Source organism: Dama dama, chromosome 8 (assembly GCF_033118175.1).
Source record: "Dama dama isolate Ldn47 chromosome 8, ASM3311817v1, whole genome shotgun sequence".
In the NCBI taxonomy this organism is placed as follows: Eukaryota; Metazoa; Chordata; class Mammalia; order Artiodactyla; family Cervidae; genus Dama; species Dama dama.
In genome coordinates, this window is record NC_083688.1 from 10,795,763 (window position 1) to 10,814,643 (window position 18,881).

Consider the following 18,881-nt stretch of genomic DNA (forward strand, 5'->3'; position numbering starts at 1 on the left):
AACGTACTTGGGAGGGATTTCACACCCATGTATCTCTGGCCCAGCCCGGTGAAGTCCCGTTTCATCATGCAGCTTTAGTGACTCTGCGGGGCTGTCACTCTCATCTGGTATTGCCAACATTCTGACTAAACCCTCTTGCAAAAGTTTGCAGCATTCGTCGGAGGCTGACTACAGCTCCCAGAATTCCCCGGGCACTTCCCGGTGCCGATTGGCTGAGCCCCAGGCTGCTGAGGGCGGTGTTCCCCCGCCTCCCCGGGAAACAGGCATCTGATTGGCTGCGGCGCGGGGGGTTTTGTGTCCCCGCCCTTCCCCAGGGACCGCAGCGGGCAGAGCGGTTCTGCTGGTGTCAGAGCCCGGCAAGCGCTGGCAGTTCCGAGGTGGAGATGCTGAGTAGCGCTGGGCTCGCTAGCAGCGCTGGCTACTTCGGAGTCCCGAGGAGCTCCGGACCGTGAAAATCCCTGCGCCGCGGCCAATCCCGAGGCCATTCACTCCTCCAGAAGCCAGACAAGCGGAGAGTCCAGCGCAGCGGCGGCCGTTCCCGGATCCTGGTCTTTCGGAGCGTTCTGGAACCCCGAGAGACACCCCCGGGGGCTCTAGAAGCTCCCCCAGCGGCCCCTAGTCCCGGCTTCCTGCGCGCTTCTGTCTGAAAGCCCCTCGGGTGCACGGGCGGTCGCCGAGCCGCGTCTGGGTCCTGGCGCACACCATGATCGTTGCGGACTCCGAGTGCCGCGCGGAGCTGAAGGGCTACCTGCCCGGGGCCGGAGAGGTAAGCAGCGGCCGAGCGACGCCACTCTTCCCTCGAACCCAGAGCCGCGTCCAAGCTTCGGGTTGTTGCGAGCTGAGTCTGTGAGCCGCCCCCTCGGCTGGAGGAGGGGGAATGGAGCGCGTAACCCGGAGTGGGGTTGCATCAACCGGCAGCCTCGGCCCCCTCAGCCTCCGCCTCCTGCCCCCTCACCGGGGCGGGGGACGGGGGTAGGATTGTAGAGCCCTCCGCGGCTCCCTCAGACTCCGGGCCAAAGAGAGGGGCGCCTTCTCGAGGTAATCTTGGGTTTGGGCCCTCGTCTAGGGAGTGTTCAAGTCCAGGCAAATCCCGGCGCGGCGGCCGGACCACTCCTCCTCCCCGCCCCCTTCCGCAGATCCCTTCCTCTAGGCTGGGGCTAGAGGAACCGTTTCTAGGTAGGATGCGTACCCGGCTCCAGTGCCCCCGCTCGGTGATGGGAGTACGTGAGGCTGGCCCACGAAGGTCGACCCCGTCCCTCGCCGCCACCTGCACCCCCGATTCGGATTGGGGGCGCGGGAGCTCCGGGGCCTTGGCGGACTGCCAGGTGTGCCGCGGTGAAAGCTCGCAGAGGGGAAAAATCCTGGCCGCGGCTCCCGAAGCCAAGCGCCGATTTGGCTGTGCTCTACTAACTGGTCTGACGTCCCAGAAGTTTGTTCTGCAGAGACTGTCTTTACAGTGAGGCTGGGAATACGGCTGCACCCAATCTGACACCCCCCTGCCTCATTACCACCACCACGGACCATGGTCATCTTGTTTATTACGCACCTACTGGATGGCAGGCTCCGGTTCTGCCTTTTCTCTTGAGTCCTCAGGACTTAAACTAGCAGAATTTGAGCTATACTGTTGCCGCTCATCTAGGGGATGAGGAAATTGAGGCCCAGGAGGGGCTGTGGAGAGGCTTCCTTGGCTCCCCCTGCAGAGCAGCTCATTCTCTGGCTGTGGTGTCTTTAAGATTTCCCAGTGTGGTTGGCTCAGCAGGGAGTTTTGCTTGTTTCTTTGGTTTCCAGGCCTGGAGCCTGGTGCAAGTGTCTTACTGGGATTGGGAGTCAGACCTGTGCTAGACCTGTGATCCTGGGAATAAATGGCTGCACTTTTCTGAGCAGCTTGGTTTCTGGGGGTCCTCAGTTTTCTGTTAGCTTGTCACCCTCCCCTGTCATGGTTTAGGAGCCCAAGTGGAGGAAGGAAAACTGCTCCTGCCTCTTCTCAGCTGTGTGACTTTGACCAAGTCATCTTACTCTCTGAGTCAGTTTCCTTCTTTGTGGAAAAAAAAAAAGAAAGGAAATAATTTTCTTTATTGAGAGCACCTGGGCACTAGAGCAGACTTGCTCCAAGTTCATGTCCCCCAGCCCTCCTACTTTCTTGCTCTGTGACCTTGGCCAAGGGATCCCTTCTCTGATCAGCAACTTCCTTACGTCGGGGTCTGGCTCTGTCTCCGAGGGATTGTTGGGAGGTAACTGAGGAGACATGCAAAGGCCAGTGCTCAGTGCCTGGAGCATAGCAACTAAGTCCTGCGTCAAACACGCTAGGTATTGTTAGAATGTGGCCACAGCATGTATTGCCCCTTCCCCAGAGTGTCTCTTGCAAGGGGGTGTCTGAACCCGCCACTCCTGCCTGAGGCGAATGTTGGCTCATCTCTCTTTGGGACAGCGTCTGGGAAGTGATACGGGGAGAAAAGCGAGCTCCAGGTGGACTGGGCAGACTCTGAGGGCGGGGCCTTTAGATGGAAGCTTGCTAGCTGTCAACAGCAGAAGGGGTTGGGGGAATTGGTAATGTCAGACCCCTTTCTACATATTCTTCTCTCTCAGGAAAAGAGGACTTTGGAAAGATGTCTGTTTTAAGCAGAATCTTTTAGAAGACAGTAGGGTGCTGAACTTACAGAGCCCTGTGCCCAAGCCCTAAGGGAAGCTGGACAAGTACATACAAGTACATACAAGGAATGTACAGTCCCCTCAGCTCTCATGCTGTGGCACACACCCTTTCACCAAGTCAAGGCCTTCAGACACTTCACTCTAGTACTGGTAGTGTGTTTTCAGAGCCCTCCTGAGCTCTTGAAACATCACTGCTTCAAGGAAAGTCTTTCCTTCCCCACCTCTGCATACCTGCTTCCTGTCCCCCTTCTCCACTGCAAGAGCTGTTATCCCAGTTACAGTGTAGCAGTTGTGTAATCAGGCATTTCTTGTCTGTGTACCTTGCTAGACTGGAAACACTGTAGGCCCCATCACCAGCACTGTTCTTAGCACCTAATAAATGCTCGTAACTATTTGCCCTTGTTGGCTTAGCTGACCCTTGTGAACTGTGCACAGACTTTGAAGTCAGATCTGAGCTTGCCTGTCTGGAACAGGTCTCTGAAAGAGCCTCAGTGAGCTGCCTCTGAAGAAGGGATCAGTTCAGTTCAGTCGCTCAGTCGTGTCTGACTCTTTGCGACCCCATGGACTGTAGCACACCAGGCTTCCCTGTCCATCACCAACTCCCGGAGCTTGCTCAAATTCATGTCCATGGAGTCAGTGATGCCATCCAATCATCTCATCCTCTGTCATCCCCTTCTCCTTGTGCCTTCAATCTTTCCCAGCATCAGGGTCTTCTCCAATGAGTTGGCTCTTTGCATCAGGTGGCCAAAGAATTGGAGCTTCAGCTTCAGCATCAGTCCTTCCAATGAATATTCAGGACTGATTTCCTTTAGGATTGAAGAAGGGATAAGAAGACCTATTTCCCTCCAGGTGGTTGTGAGAAATCAGCCAGATCATGGTGGGAAGATGAGTTTATGGCATCACTCACACAATGCCTCTCCCAAAGGAGGACTCTGAGTCCCTCTCAGGTGTAAACCCAGGCAAGTATCTTGAATTCAGCAGCCCACGGGGAGGGGAGTCTCTACCCATGCCCAGCTGGCAGAGTAACCTTGAAGGAGTCTGTAACTGAGTCCTGGAGATGGCAGGCCTACCAGGAATAAAGGCTGAGGCTGATTGGGGTGGCGGACAGAACCCTTGCAAGCGAGACTGAGCTGAATTCAAATCTTGAGTTGGCCACTTGTGAACTGTGGCTTAACCTTTGGAACCTTAATCTTTCCTTGTGTGCAGAAGAGACCCCTACTCCCACCCCCGAACTGATGAAGATTAAATGCAACCAGTGTGCTAGTGTCAGAGTTAATATGAAAGGGAATTGTGAGTAGACGCGTAAATCAGAGCCAGGCGCGGAGTGCTGAGGTGATTGATCCTCTCCTTACAACCCATCCTGATGCCTTCTCAGTTGAGTGGCCACCCAGCTAACTGACCAGTGTTCTCGCTGCCCTGGGTGGTCCTCTCAGCTGAAACTCATTGGTTTTTACTCTGCCCCGCCCTAGCTGTGTTGCCTTGGGTGGGTCACCTGCCCCACTCTTCATCCATATAATCAGGGAAGGGATCTTGCCTTTATCAGGTGTGTGAATGTGTATCCTGAGCCACATGTGGCTATTTAAATTTAGATAAATTAGATTTTATTGAATTTAAAACAGTTTTTTAGCTGCACTCGTCACATTTCAAATGCTCAGCCACTGCGTGTGAAAGTGTTAGTCGCTCAGTTGTGTCCAACTCTTTGCAAACCCATGGACTGTAAACCACCAGGCTTCTCTGTCCATGGGATTATGCAGGCAAACATACTGGAGTGGGTAGTTGTTCCTATTCCAGGGGATTTTCCCAACCCAGGGATTGAACTCAGGTCTCCTGCATTATAGGCAGATTCTTTACCATCTGAACTACCACAGAAGCCACCAAGGAAGTGACTTGGGGCTACCATCTTTATTGGACAGTGCAGATAAACAATATTCATCATTACAGAAAGTTTTATTGGACTTGCTGTGCTAAATACTGGGGTCACAACAGGGAACATGATCCAGGATGTGCTCTCAAGGTATGAAACAACACAGGATGACAAGGGCTGTTATTGGGGCAGCAGAGCCCCTGGAGATGTGGACAGGGAGCAGGAGCATCTCACTCCTCGTGAACCCCAGAGGCGAAGCCTTGGGGCCACTGAGACCTTGAGAAGTTTACAGAATGGGAATCATTTCTGCAGTTGAGGATATCTGATTTGTTTCCTAACCCTGCTACCTCTTTCCTGGCTGAGTGACCTGACCTCTCTGAACCTTATTCCCCATCTGTAAAATGGGAACTCTTCAAGTGCACATGAAATAAAGGTTTAGCCCATGACAATCAGTGTTGTTACCTACCATTATTATTGACTTCCTACCCCAGGAAATAGGGGAGGGCTGGTTTGGAGGTGTCATTTCTTGGCAGTAGCCCCTGCTCTGTCCACTTCCTCTCAGGTTTTGGGTGTCTGGGTTGGGGAAGCATGCAGGGTATTGGAACTCTGGATTAGAATCTACTCAGTCTTGCCCTCAGGGCTTTAAACCTTCTGCTACCTTTGCCTGGAATGCTGGTTCCCTAGATCTCTATAGGTCCTTTACAGGCCCATCAACTCATTTACATATTTGATATTTAGATACCAACTTAAAGGTTGTCTCCTCAGTGGCTTCCCCTGTCTAGGACTGAAATACTGCACATACTTCTCCACCCCATTATACACTCTCTTACTCTATGGAATCTGTGACTTGAAATCCTATTAATCATTTGTTTGTCTTTCTCCTTTGTAAATTCTAGGAAGACCAAGATTTTGTCTTTTCACTCCAGTACTCTTGCTGCCTACAATGTAGTCATCAAAAATATTTGTCAAGGGACTTCCCTGGTGGTCCAGTGGCTAAGACTCCATGCTCTTGATGCAGAGGGCCCTGGTTTGATTCCCCTGGTTAGGGAACTAGATCCCACATGCCACAACTAAAGATTCCTCATGCTGCAGCTAAGACCCAGTGCACCCAAATAAATAAATATTTTAACAAATTTTCTTTTGAATGAACAGATTAATTCTGGTTCTATCTGGAAGGCACTTAGCACAGTGCCTTATACTTGAGAAAGCAATCAATGAATGGAGTGAAACAATGGCTCTCCCTGGCAAGTTATGCCAGGCCCCACCCAATTAAATTAAAATTGCTGGGCCTTGGCGTTGGTATTTTTAAAAAAGCTTCTCAAAGGGATTCTACCTGTACAGCTTGGGTTGAGAAGCCCTTGTTTGAAATAACAACGAGGTTAATGATCGCTGACTTGCTAAGTGCTTGCTGTGATAGAGGTACTCATTAAATCCTCATGACTACCCAGTGAAAGTAGGTACTATTGCTGCTGCTGCTGCCGCTAAGTCGCTTCAGTCGTGTCCGACCCTGTGCGACCCCATAGACGGCAGCCCACCAGGCTCCCCCGTCCCTGGGATTCTCCAGGCAAGAACACTGGAGTGGGCTGCCATTTCCTTCTCCCATGTGTAAAAGTGAAAGTGAAGTCGCTCAGTCGCGTCCGACTCGTAGGGGCCCCATGGACTGCAGCCCACCAGGGTCCTCCATCCATGGGATTTTCTAAGATTACTGGAGTGGAGTGCCATTGCCTTCTCCGGTAGGTACTATTATTACCCCATAATTCGGAGAGGAAACCGAGGCTCACATTGCTAGCAGATAATAGGGGGTGGAGTTGTCTTGAGCCCAGGCAGTTTGTGTCAAGAGCCCCTATCTTTTAAGTGTACTCTGCTTTATTGTTCAAATCATTATCATCATCTTCACTGAGGCCGATAACGTTGGTAGATCCGGACCTATCACGTAAAGACCCACAGGCCTCAGTTTCTTCCTTTGAGAGCTCCTGGTGCAGACTTTAGAGAAGGGCTTTCTGAAGGGCTTCCTGAAACTGTTCTCTGTCCCTCCCTACCTAGTACCCTGGTGGGCCCTCCCTGTCCCCCCCACCGACCCCCCCAGTTCCTTCCTGCCCTTCCCCACCACACCTGGCTGTGGTTTTCTGTCTGTCCTTAGGTCGCCTGAGGGGGAGGCCCAGTTTGTGGAGTCAGCAATCCTTATCTCCCAGACAGAGCTGTTAGGCTTTTTCTCTTTGGTGAGGGAGGAGGAAAGCTGAAACAGGAGTGCTTGGGGCTTGTGCTGGTTTCTAAGCTAGACTTGGACCAGCCTGGTCTGGTAGGTCCCAGAAGCATGGGCTGCAAAGCACCTGAGCAGTCAGCCCCACTGCCTTCTTTGTCCAAGATTAAAGCTCAGAGGGTCTCAGTGACTTTCTAGGAGTCACACAACAAGTTAGTGGCATCAGAATCGGTACTCATACCGGGGACTTTTGTACCCTTGTTCTTTCCTTTGTGATCTTTCAGAGCCCCAGAGCTCTGCCTCCCTCAGGGTGCTTTTCAGTTCAGCCCCTCAGTCCTCTCCAACTCTTTGCAACCCCATGCACTGAAGCACATCAGGCTTCCCTGTCCATCACCAACTCCCGGAGCCTGCTCAAACTCATGTCCATTGAGTCGGTGACGCCATCCAACCATCTTGTCCTCTGTCGTCCCCTTCTCTTTCCGCCTTCAATCTTTCCCAGCATCAGGGTCTTTTCCAGTAAGTCAGTTCTTTACATTAGGTGGCCAAAGTATTGGAGCTTCGGCTTCAGCTTCAGTCCTTCCCATGTGTGTGTGAGGGGGTGTCTTTTAGCTATGTAAAAAAGAAGGTTCACTTATAATCCTTAGTCTCTGGACACCTGGGGATTAACACTAAGTCTAGATTTGAATGAGGAGGGGTGAGTTAGGAGGACATCATCTCTGTTCAGTGAGGATATGACTCTGGTTTGGATAAACTGTTTCTAAAGCCAGTGCTGAGACAACCCCCCCCCCCCCAACCCCTGCCACCTAGGTATCAAAATAAATGAGTAAATAAAATATGTGGTTTCCATAGAGGCTCCTACACCCATGTCAAGATACAGCTGCTGCCATCAGCGTTGCCCTCCATGTAGCTCTGCTTTCTTCATTCACAGACTAGTGTGAATTACCTGGCCTTGCTCTTCACAAAATGTAATCTGGAAGTACGGAGACCTAAATCAGACAATTAGAAGGTGATGCTTTCAGAAGCAAAAGCACTGGGAATTGTGGGGTCACAGATGAGGGTCAGAAGAAGGTGCTCAGGAAAATGGAGTTAGTTCTACAAAAGGTATGACCAGTGAGAGGGCGGTGGATCCGAGCCACTAACTATCTGGAAGGCAATAGGCGGTGGAGGCAGGATTTTAAGCCAGTTGATGAGATTTGCACTTGAGAAAGTTTACTCTGGCTATTGAAAGTTTGCCCTCCTTAGTGACCACCAGGGTGATGTACTCACTAGATCTGCTCCTGGTCCCAGAGGTGGGGTTGGGGGTGGATGCTTTATTTATTCATTCATTCTGTTATCTTGGTAGAGGATGGAGAAGAGGCCAGGACTGTGGAGGCAGGTAGGCCATTGGTGAGGCAGTGGATAGCGGTTCAGACAGGGGGCCGTGGTGTCTACTAGGTGGTGATGGATGAAGAAATGACAATAAAGCTACATCATAGGAACCTAGGAGGCTTGGTAACCAGGTTTCAGGATACAAACAAGGGAGGTTCTCATACAAGTTCTCCATGGGTACCAAAAGGTGGCCTCCTGGGAAAGTGCAACACGGTGGCTATATAATTTCCTTTGCCCCTGCCCCTGCAACCCAGTAGTGGGACTCCTGGGTCCCTTCCCAGTTCCAAAAGAATTCAGCCTGTGGGGTGAGCTCTCTTGCTTATTTACCCTTTCTCCATCCACCAAGCTGGTCTGTATCTCCACCTGACTCCTGGTGCACCAGAAAGGTGATTCTAAAAGCTCACTGTGGGGATTTCCCTGGTGCTTCAGTGGCTAAGACCCCATACTCCCAATGCAGGGGGTCCAGATTCGATCCCTGGTCAGGGAACTGACCCCACATAGCACAGTGAAGATCAAAAATCTCATGTGCCTCAACTGAGACCCAGTGCAGGCAAATAAATAAATTTTTTTTCAAATAAATAAATATTGAAAAATAAAATTAAAGCTCAGTGTAGCCCCTCGTGTGGCCCCTCCAGTGTCCCCTCCAGGAGCGAGAACTATCTTCTTAGTCCTCCATTTCACCTCTGACTGACCATGATGTGTTTCCTTCTAGGAGCAGAGGGAGAGCAGGGTTCGGCGAGGCCCCCGAGGGCCCAGCGCCTTCATTCCAGTGGAGGAGGTAAGCTTGGAAGGGGTTAGGATTGTCGTTGGTCCTGGGAGGAAAGGACATGGGGCACTAAGTGGGTGGGAGGGGTTTTCTGGTCTCTTGAAATTGCAGCTTTGAAACTACCCCTTCAGGTTGCTGACTCATTTAATCCGCAAAACAGCTCTGCTCCAAGCAGACATCTCAGCCCCATTTTACTGGGAAGAAACAAGTTCCAAGAGATAAAATGCTAATAACACAGCTAGGTAATGAACAAACTTGTGGTTCCCAGAACAAGACTTGTTTTTCCTTAAGAAGACAGAACTATCTGTAGTTATCTTCTCACCCTTGAATGTACATGTATTAAAGTTTTTTTTTTTCCAACTTCACGTGTAATAGATGTTCATTATTTTAAAATTTCCAGTGTTTCAGAAAACTTTAGTTTCTTGTAATCCCAACCCCACTGAGATAATCACTGTTAAACATTTGCCACTGTTTTCCAGACTTCTTTTCATTTGGAGCCAAGGTCATAGTTTGTAACATGATTTTGTTATTTTTGTTCATTTGGGAAGTTTTTTTTTTTTTCATTTGGTTGTTATGTTTTGTTATTTCACATAATACATCAGAGACATCTTTCATCTACTGAGTCAGATCATGCATTCATTTATTTAACAGGTGTCTGTTGAATGATTAATCTATCAGGCACTGTTCTAGGTGCTGGGGATACAGATGAGAACAAGACAAACAAAACTCCTTGCCATTCACAAAACTGACATTCCAGTGGGGGGTTTGTGGTGGGGAGAACTTCAAAGCACACACACAAACAAATTAAAAAATAATCGTTTCCTTCTTTTCCTTTGGCCTTCATTGAACAAAGATAAACATTTCCTTGTCCTCCTTGCCTTCCTAAATGTGTAGGCCAAATAGTTAATGAGCTGTTAACAAATGTCTAAACTCTCCAGTTTCTTTCACCCTTTGTAAATGGATGAAAGCACACAACCACCTGCTGTAGCCCAGAATGTTAAACTCAAATATTCTTATCTTTTTTTTTCATTGATAAATAACTACTCTTCCTCTGTAATAAAGGAAAGAAATAGTCTTTGAACTTAATTGGGAATTAAATTCTGATTCTGTCATTTATTAGATCTGTAACCTTAAGCCAAGATGAAACCTCTCTGGGCCTTGATTCTCTCATGTGTCAGTGGTGGAAAATAATACTATTCACCTCACAGGAAATTGGGAAGAACTGATGAGATAATATAGACAGGGAAAGCTCCAAACTCAGACCCGGTGTGGAGAAAGCACTCAAGAAATGTGAACTGTTTAGAATCTGTTTCCAATGACTGCACAGCTTTGCACCATTACTACCAAGGGCCCAGGTTCAACCCCTGGTTGGTGAACTAAGATCCCACAAGCCACGTGGTATGGCCAAAAAAAAAAAAAAAAAGCTCTATGAAAGTAGGAGAAGCTGTATTCTAATCTCTGTGCCTGGGTCTTTCTATCTAAACTTGGAGAAAATAAGTTTCTAATTTCATATATATAATGTGTTTGAACAGTACTTGTCACATTGCAAGCATTGTATAAGTATTGACTACCATTGCATAAAGTGTCCAATAAGTATTTGATTAATCACTTAATGAAATATCTTTTCCTCCCCTGATCTCCTTTTTGTTGGACATAGTGGTTGTCTTCAGTTTCTTGCTATTAAAATCACAACGCAGGCAATGAATATGTTGGTTTCTCTGGTGGGGAGGGCACTAGGGAGTCACCCTTCCTCACCTTTGCTTGGCAGGTCCTGCAGGAGGGAGCCGAGAGCCTCGAGCAGCACCTGGGGCTGGAGGCACTGATGTCCTCGGGGCGGGTGGACAACCTGGCCGTGGTGATGGGCCTACACCCCGACTACTTTACCAGCTTCTGGCGCCTACACTACCTGTTGCTGCACACGGATGGGCCCCTGGCCAATTCCTGGCGCCACTACATCGCCATCATGGTGAGCTGGTCTGAGCCTGACTTTCGTAGGGGTGGATTCATTGTGGGGTTCAGCCCTCAGATCTCTTTGCTGGGGTCTTGATTCTACAAACAGGAGAAGAGGCGGCTTAGAGCAGAGCCCTAGCTTTATCTGACCATCCATCGAATTTTAGATTTTGAAGAGAGGCTTTTTTTTTTTTTAAGTAGGCAATTTAATTTTTATTTTATGTCAGAGGATCATTGCTTTACAATGTTGGTTTAGTTTTAAGTGTACAGCAAAGTAATTTAGATATACATTTATCCATTCAAAAAGACACTGTCTCACTCAGGACCACCCAGCCAGTGGCAAAGCTGGCGTTAGAACCTAAGTTTCCTGCCTCTCAGGCAACAGTGAGGCTTGTGACTTTTCCCTCCATGGGGTGCCCACCCTGACCAGGGCACAGGAAGGATAGGGTGACCTGGGCTCTGTCCACCGCCTCCAGGCTGCCGCCCGCCACCAGTGTTCCTACTTGGTGGGCTCCCACATGGCCGAGTTCCTGCAGACTGGCGGTGACCCTGAGTGGCTGCTTGGCCTCCACCGCGCCCCTGAGAAACTGCGCAAACTCAGTGAGATCAACAAGCTGCTGGCCCATCGGCCGTGGCTCATCACCAAGGAGCACATCCAGGTGCGGTGGGCAGGGAGGCGGGTCCCCGGGGGAGCGTGGGGCTGGGATGGGGCTTGGCCGGCAGCTCGGGGCAAAGCAACTGAGCAAGTCTGGCCTTGCCTTTTCTCTCCAGGCCTTGCTGAAGACGGGCGAGCACAGCTGGTCCCTGGCTGAGCTCATCCAGGCCCTGGTCCTGCTCACACACTGCCACTCACTGGCCTCCTTCGTGTTCGGCTGTGGCATCCTCCCTGAGGGGGACCCTGAGGGCAGCCCCGCCCCCCAGGCCCCTTCGCCCCCCAGTGAGCAGAGCACGCCCCCCAGCAGGGACTCGCTGAACCACTCTGGGGTAAGTCAGGGGCCTGAGTCTTGATGGGAGAGGAAGCTGGGGGCCCCTGGTCCTTGGGTAGAAGACAGTGCCTCCCTGTCTGCAGCTGCTTCCTTATCACACCCTGGGAGACTTTAGAAAAGTCTTTTACTTTTTTAAGGTGTATTTATTTATTTTTGGCCACACAGGGTCTTCCTTGCTGTACCTGGGCTTTCTTTAGTTGCAGCCAGCCGGGCGGCTACTCTTTGTCACGGTTCGCAGGCTCTAGGGTGCTGGCTCAGGAGTTGTAGTGCAGAGGCTTACTTGCCCTGTAGCATGTAGAATCGAACCCATGCACCCTGCATTGGCAGGCGGATCCTTAACCACTGGACCACCTGGGAAGCCCTAAGTCATTTGGTTCTGAAACTCAGTTTCCTCATATGGAAGATGAGGATAAAGACTCCCTCATCATAAAGGGTTGCGAGTCTGAGGTGAAATAACCATGTGACTGGCCTCAGCATGGAACCCCGTGGGCTTAAAGTAGCTGACTTTTACCACTTTAACAATACAAAGTTTGCCTCTTATTCTGTAAAGTGGCCTTGGTTGTGTGTATTTTAAAAATACAGATACTTTAAAAAGCCCTTTCCTGTGAGGGGAGTTGACCCTCAGAGAAGACCTGTCTGTTCTCTAGCTGCTTAAACATCACTTCCGGAAGCACAGGCCACGTGAGCTGTCCAGCTCAGAGGAGGCCCTGGGCCTTCATGATTGCCCAGGAAGGCCCGGCATCTGAGAAAGACGTGTGGGGTTTCTGGGGTCAAGGGAGAAGGGGTGGATGGTCACCACCGGGTCATTCCTACAGGGCTTTGAGGCTGCCCGCGACGTGGAAGCTCTGATGGAGCGCATGAGGCAGCTGCAGGAGAGCCTGCTGCGGGACGAGGGCGCCTCGCAGGAGGAGATGGAGAGCCGCTTCGAGCTGGAGAAGTCAGAGAGCCTGCTGGTGACCCCCTCAGGTACAGGGTCCCGGGCATCCAAGTTCAGGGGCCACCCCCTCCTTGCACCCTCTCTGCTGGGAAGCTGGCATCTTCATGTTACTGCACCTCGGTAGCCACATCCCAGCCACCACTTCCAAGAAGTTCTGAGCATGGGCTCTGGGGTCAGGCCTGCTAGCCTTTCTTCTTTCTTTTTGGCCAGGCCATGTAGCATGCAGGATCTTAGGGGTCTTAGTTCCCTGACCAGGCATGGAGCCCAGGAAAGGCAGATTCTCAACCTCTGGGCCACCAGGGAAGTCCCCTGGTAGCTTTTCTGGCAGTGTGACCACTGATAAGTCGCTTGCTGTCTCAGGTCCCAGCCTCCTCCCCCGTGAGGGATTCGTGTGTAGGGGAAATGAGACAACAGAAGCAAAGCGCTGAGCACAGAGCCTGGCCCAGGGTAAGCGGCTCCATAAGTAGCCACTGTTGTTAGGATTGCTATTGTTATTACTGGGGGCCTTAGCCCCTGGACCACGGACCTGAGTTACCCCCTCCCCCAGGCCCTCCTGCCGAAGTCCTGGTTCCACTCACTGTGGCGAGGGGCTTTCTTGGGCCCCCTATTCCACGTTCCCCAGCACCCTCTCCCCATTGATGATTAATGGGGAGTGGAGGCCTCTGTGCTCCGTGCCTTGGCCTCACTGTGACCTCTTTCTGACATCCTCAGCGGACATCCTGGAGCCCTCTGCAAACCCAGATATGCTGTGCTTCGTGGAAGACCCCACTTTCGGATATGAGGACTTTACCCGGCGGGGGACTCAGGCACCTCCCACCTTCCGTGCCCAGGTAGGCTCTCCCTACTGGTCTTAGCATTGCTTTTTTAAAATTAATTAGTTAGTATTTTTTTGGACTGCTCTGGGTCTTCACTGCTGTGTACATGCTTTCTTTAGTTGTGGTGAGCAGGTGCTTCTCTGTTGCGGTGTAAGGGCTTCTCACTGCCGAGCACAGGCTCAGTAATTGTGGTTCAGGGGCTTGGTTGACCCACAGCATGTGGGATCTTCCCAGACTAGGGATGGAACCCATGTCTTCTGCCTTGGAAGGTGGATTCTAAGCCACTGAAACTCCAGGGAAGCCCCAGCATTGCTTTACAAACAAGCAGAAGTGGGTAGTTTGTGTGATCAGAGTTTGGGCACCTTCTCTCCCTCAAGATTCCATGAAAGAAGTGGGAGACCCTGAAGGTGAAAAGACCCAGCTGGGTCCTAAGCTCAGGGGATCCTGACCACAGGAAGGAAGTCATCACCAAGCTGCATCCTCCTCAGCTTCTCAGGTCCAGACCAAGCAGCGGGTTAGATTTGCGGGGGTGGAGAGAGGCATTATGGAGATCCCAGCTGTGCTGCAGAAGATGGCATCCCTCTGGCCAGCCTCAGGCCCTAAGGATTCTGCTCACTGACCCACTCCTTTCCCTGTTTCTCAGGATTATACCTGGGAAGACCACGGCTACTCGCTGATCCAGCGGCTCTACCCTGAGGGTGGACAGCTGCTGGATGAGAAGTTCCAGGCAGCCTATAGCCTCACCTACAACACCATCGCCATGCACAGTGGAGTAGACACTTCCGTGCTCCGCAGGGCCATCTGGAATTACATCCACTGCGTCTTTGGCATCAGGTGAGTGCAAGTCCCCTCATCCGGTCATGGTGTACCACAAGCCCTCCATCTGAGCTCACAATTGTTTCCTTTTTCTTTGTTTGTCTTTCTCTTTCTTCCTGCCTATACTGTTCTTCAAAGCAAATGTTATTTCTTGGCTGATTATAAAAGATAATAGCCATGCTTAGTTTTTGAAAGTCTTTAGTTCCACCCCCCAGAAATAACTAGGGAGATTATACACACACACACACACACAAGTATGCTTACATACATACACATATATATACATTCAAAGAGAGTAATGTTTGTATTTCCATTCCAAGTAGCAGTTCTTCTCTCATAATAAAGAAAAACAACAGAAATGCCCAATGGTGAAATTCAGTTTTTAGTAAATGTAAGGAAAAAGAGATAACAAAAAGAAGAGAATAAAAATCATTCATGATCCCACCTGTTCTTACTATTGTCAGGTATTGGCTTGGTCAAAAAGTTCATTTGGGTTTTTCCGTTAACATCTTATGGAAAAACCTGAATGCATTTTTTGACTAACCCAATATTTCCTTCCTGTCTTTTCTTTCCATGCACAAATACTCAATCATACATAATTTTACAAAAATAAGACTTTCTTGTCTACTCATTTATTTTACTCAGTTTAATCAAGTGAGAGCATATTTTAATGAACATGATTTTTTCCCTTGCTTTTCTAGTTTAACAGTTTATTCTAAGTATCAAAAAACAACAGAAACAAAAAACAGAAATCCCCAAAGTTTTGAAAAGGTGCACATTCCTTGGAGAAAATGTGCATTTCTGTGTGTTACTAGCTGTAGATCACATTTCACTGCGTGGGTTGAGCTGTGCTTAATTGACCAGTCTCCCACTGGCCAACCTCATTGACAAGTTTCTAATCCAGGGGAGGCCAAGGATGGATGGGCATCTTAGGGTGTATATGTGGCCACTGTGACCTCCCTTGCTGCCAGGCTTCCAGGTCAAGGATGCTCCACTATGCAACATGGCCCTCGCTCCTAAACCTTTGTTTACCCAATCTGCCCTCTAGTCTAAAACCAGTCCTCCTCATCCACGCTGATCTGTGATGACTCACCGGCTCACTGGACTGGGGAGGGACATAATAGCTTCTAGACTTGTCACCAACTTGCTCTTTGACTTTGAACAAGCTGATTGCCTTCCATAGGCCTCAGTTTGCCCATCAGTAAAATGACTACCAATTTCTTTTTCCCTTTCCCTCTTCCTTCTCCAGGGTAAATATTCACACTGATCTCCTACCCCATCTACCATGCATGGCCTTAGCTGTAAAGTAGAGGCAGGCAGAGCTGGGTTTGAATTCCATTCCCAGCTGTGTGACCTGGGACTTCACTTCTCTGAACCTCCATTTCATCTATAAAATGAGACTGATGAGTGCAGTACATTGTATACAATAGTTTTGTATCCAGTCCTGTACTGAAGTTTTGAGGATATGTTCACATGGTCAGTGCAGCGTGCTCAGCCTCTGTGCATTCCCTTGCAAGTCCAGTGCCCTGTGATATATGATATTAGCTGCTTTTCTAAGAGGAACCAAGCTTCTAGCTGCTTCCTACCTTCTGCCTTTTCTTGCCGCTCTCTGTTCCCCCTTCTGCAGGGTGGGGCTGGGGGAGAGGAGCTCTGTGGGAGCAGAGGTGTGAGTGATTCTTTCTGGGTCTTTCCATTCAGATATGATGACTATGACTACGGGGAGGTGAACCAGCTCCTGGAGCGGAACCTCAAGGTCTATATCAAGACAGTGGCCTGCTATCCGGAGAAGACCACCCGAAGAATGTACAACCACTTCTGGAGGCACTTCCGCCACTCAGAGAAGGTGCGGCTCGCGGGGGAGGAACAGGATGGAAGCCTGTGGAGGAGGCGAGGGCTCGGGACCCAGTGAGGTCCTGACCCAGGGATCCAACCTGCCTCTCTTCATGTCTCCTGCATCGGCAGGCAGGCTCTTTACCATGAGCGCCCGCTGGGAAGCCCATTTACTCACCTGTAAAATGGGTGTCCTCAGTGGCCGCCGGAAGGACCTGGGTTCAAATCATAACACTATCACTTGGGAGCTGTGTGACCTTGGGCAGGTCATTTTGCCTCTCTGAGCTTGTTTTCTTGACAATAAAAATTAAAAACTGCCTGCATTTCAAGGTTATTGGGAGGATGAAGTGAGAAAATGAAGGTAAACCTCTGATCCCAAATAAATGCTCAGAGGTAGCTGTATTTTTTAGCTTTGGGGGATAACGAGATTAGTCATGACTGGGATCAATGTGCTTGAAATTCTCCCACAGTCCTTGCACCGTTACTCAGAGCCTTAGGAAAGGGAAGGATGAAATGGGTGGTCAGGGATGACGGCACTCTGGGAGGGAAGGGGATGGTGAGAAGTGACATCAGTTGCCAACAAGCCCTCGTCTGTGCCCCCAGGTCCACGTGAACTTGCTACTGCTGGAGGCCCGCATGCAAGCCGCCCTGCTCTATGCCCTTCGTGCCATCACCCGCTACATGACCTGACTCAATGCAAGGCCTGCGCCTGGAACAGCTGACCCTGGGGGGCCTCCTCGCTGCAAGGACTTCTCTGGAGACAGACCCTAATCTCTTCCTGTCCCATACCCACCTACCCTACTCTGGGGGTGGGCCTGGGGTGTGACGTGCAGCCCCCCCCAGCCACACCCTCCTTCTCACTGGAATGGACAGGACCATCGCACTGACTCTGGTATCTCAGCTCTGACCCCGGGGCGTGGGGGGCTGGCAGAGGACTAGCGGATTCCCAGGTGCCAGCCCCTCCTAACCGCCCTTACCCTCAGAGGCCAAGGGCACAGGAAGGAAAATGGACTGAGCGTGGACTTGTGTGCCAGCAGGCGGGGGCCCAGGCAGCACAAGTACTTTGGCCTTCCTGGCCTGGGAAGTCCCTGGCTGGCCCCCAGGGAGAGGGGCAAACACCAGGGACTGACACTCCAAGCGGCTTCACCTCTCTCCTCCAGCTTCCTCCTCCACAAGATTTCATTACCTCCCACCAGCCATTCACCCATCAATGTGAAAGTCAGGGTCACAGCCGGTCTGTGCATCTGGCTCCCCAGAAGCCGGTTCTGTCCAGCAGCCCACAGGCTCCTTGCTCCCTGGTCACGCCAGTCCTAGTTCAATTCCCTTGACCCCCCCTTTGCCCTCTTACCCTTTTCTCCACCACCTGTTGGAAGGAGGCCCCAGGAGAGAGACCAAGCCCGTCCAGATGAGGAGAGAGTATTATATGATAAATTCTCTGTGTTTTGATTTTTCATGGGCGAGGTTCTTCACTGCCCACCCCCAGAGCCTTAGGCAGTGTCTGAGAGGAGAGCAGGAGTGTCTCCCCAGAGCTGAGCTACCTGGCAGAGGCTGGCACTCCACGGTCTCTCATCTCCCCTGGCTTTGCCACAGACATTTGCCAAAAAAGTGAGCCTTTCCACGTGGTTTCAGTGGCTCAGGGAGATAGGCACGAGACCCCAGGTTTCCTGCCTGGGCCCTGTCATGGCCAAGTGAGCCCCGTTTCCACGGTTACGGACTGAGGGGCAGGACTGCATCTTGTGATGTCTGGGCCTTTGCTCAGATTCTGAGGCCAGCCTGCCAGCAGCCAGCTGCACGCATTGCAGTATCCCGAGGGCCTCTGGGGATTTTTTACACACACACACACACACACACACACACACACACACACACACACGCCTGCAGTCAGTCTCTCTGGGCTACCTGCCAAGGACCTTCCTACCCCCATCCTAGTTTCTGTCCCTTCTCGGTTGGTTTTAGGTGGATCCCTTGGAGGCAGAAGCAGCCAAGGACTGATCCCAGGCACTTTCTATAGCAAACAAACTGTGAATTCTGACTTCCCTTGCCCTTCTTCTGGCCGTAGGTGCCTCCCCTCTGACCAGCTGGGAGGGGACTGGAGAAAGGCAAGGGCCAAGATGCTGCTGCTTCTGACCCTCCTCTCTGGGGCAGGGCAGGAGAGGAGCCTGGTTCATTGTGCCACATTTCATACCCGTGCAGGCATGGGCGAGCAACTGGCACCCCTTTCTGGCCTCAAAGCCCTCCCTGCAGTGAAGCTGGGCAGGAGGGAAGAGGCCCCAGCATTGGGGTTTGGATTCTAGAGGGGACGTGATGACCGTCAGTGTCCCCAGGTGGCTGGGGAGGGGTATCCAGTGTTCAAGTGCAGAAATCTTTGCCTTTGCTACCAGTTCTGTATGATGAGAAATAAAAGTTCACCAAGGTTTTGTTTTGTACTTCTTGGTACTGGGCTGTTTTTCCATTTCCTGGGGGTCATGGTTCACCTCTTAGCATAAGCAGGGAGCTGCGATTGCATCAGGGACCTGACCTCGCAGCCCTTACCCCACTGAGCATTTGTGCCAGTGACCGCAGGATTGGGAGTGGTTGGCACTCAAAGTCTACTTTTGTCCCTTGAGTGTCCAGCCCTGCCACCCCCCTGTGGCTGGCCTGGCACTGTGGAATAATAATGGCTGTGTTGTTTTTCTCACTCAGCCTGGCCCCAGACTGGGT

The 18,881-nt window shown here is 50.9% G+C and overlaps 1 protein-coding gene across 1 annotated transcript; it reads left to right on the forward strand.

The window, feature by feature from the left end:
- The first annotated feature begins 320 nt into the window (after positions 1-320).
- SESN2 (sestrin 2) lies at positions 321-18,607 on the forward strand. Its single transcript, XM_061148357.1, has 10 exons — positions 321-766; positions 8,794-8,859; positions 10,616-10,813; positions 11,274-11,456; positions 11,569-11,781; positions 12,599-12,749; positions 13,432-13,550; positions 14,179-14,369; positions 16,050-16,194; positions 16,785-18,607. The coding sequence occupies exons 1-10, from the start codon at positions 704-706 to the stop codon at positions 16,869-16,871; spliced, it is 1,416 nt and encodes a 471-aa protein (XP_061004340.1). The 5' UTR covers positions 321-703; the 3' UTR covers positions 16,872-18,607.
- The last annotated feature ends 274 nt before the right edge of the window (positions 18,608-18,881 follow it).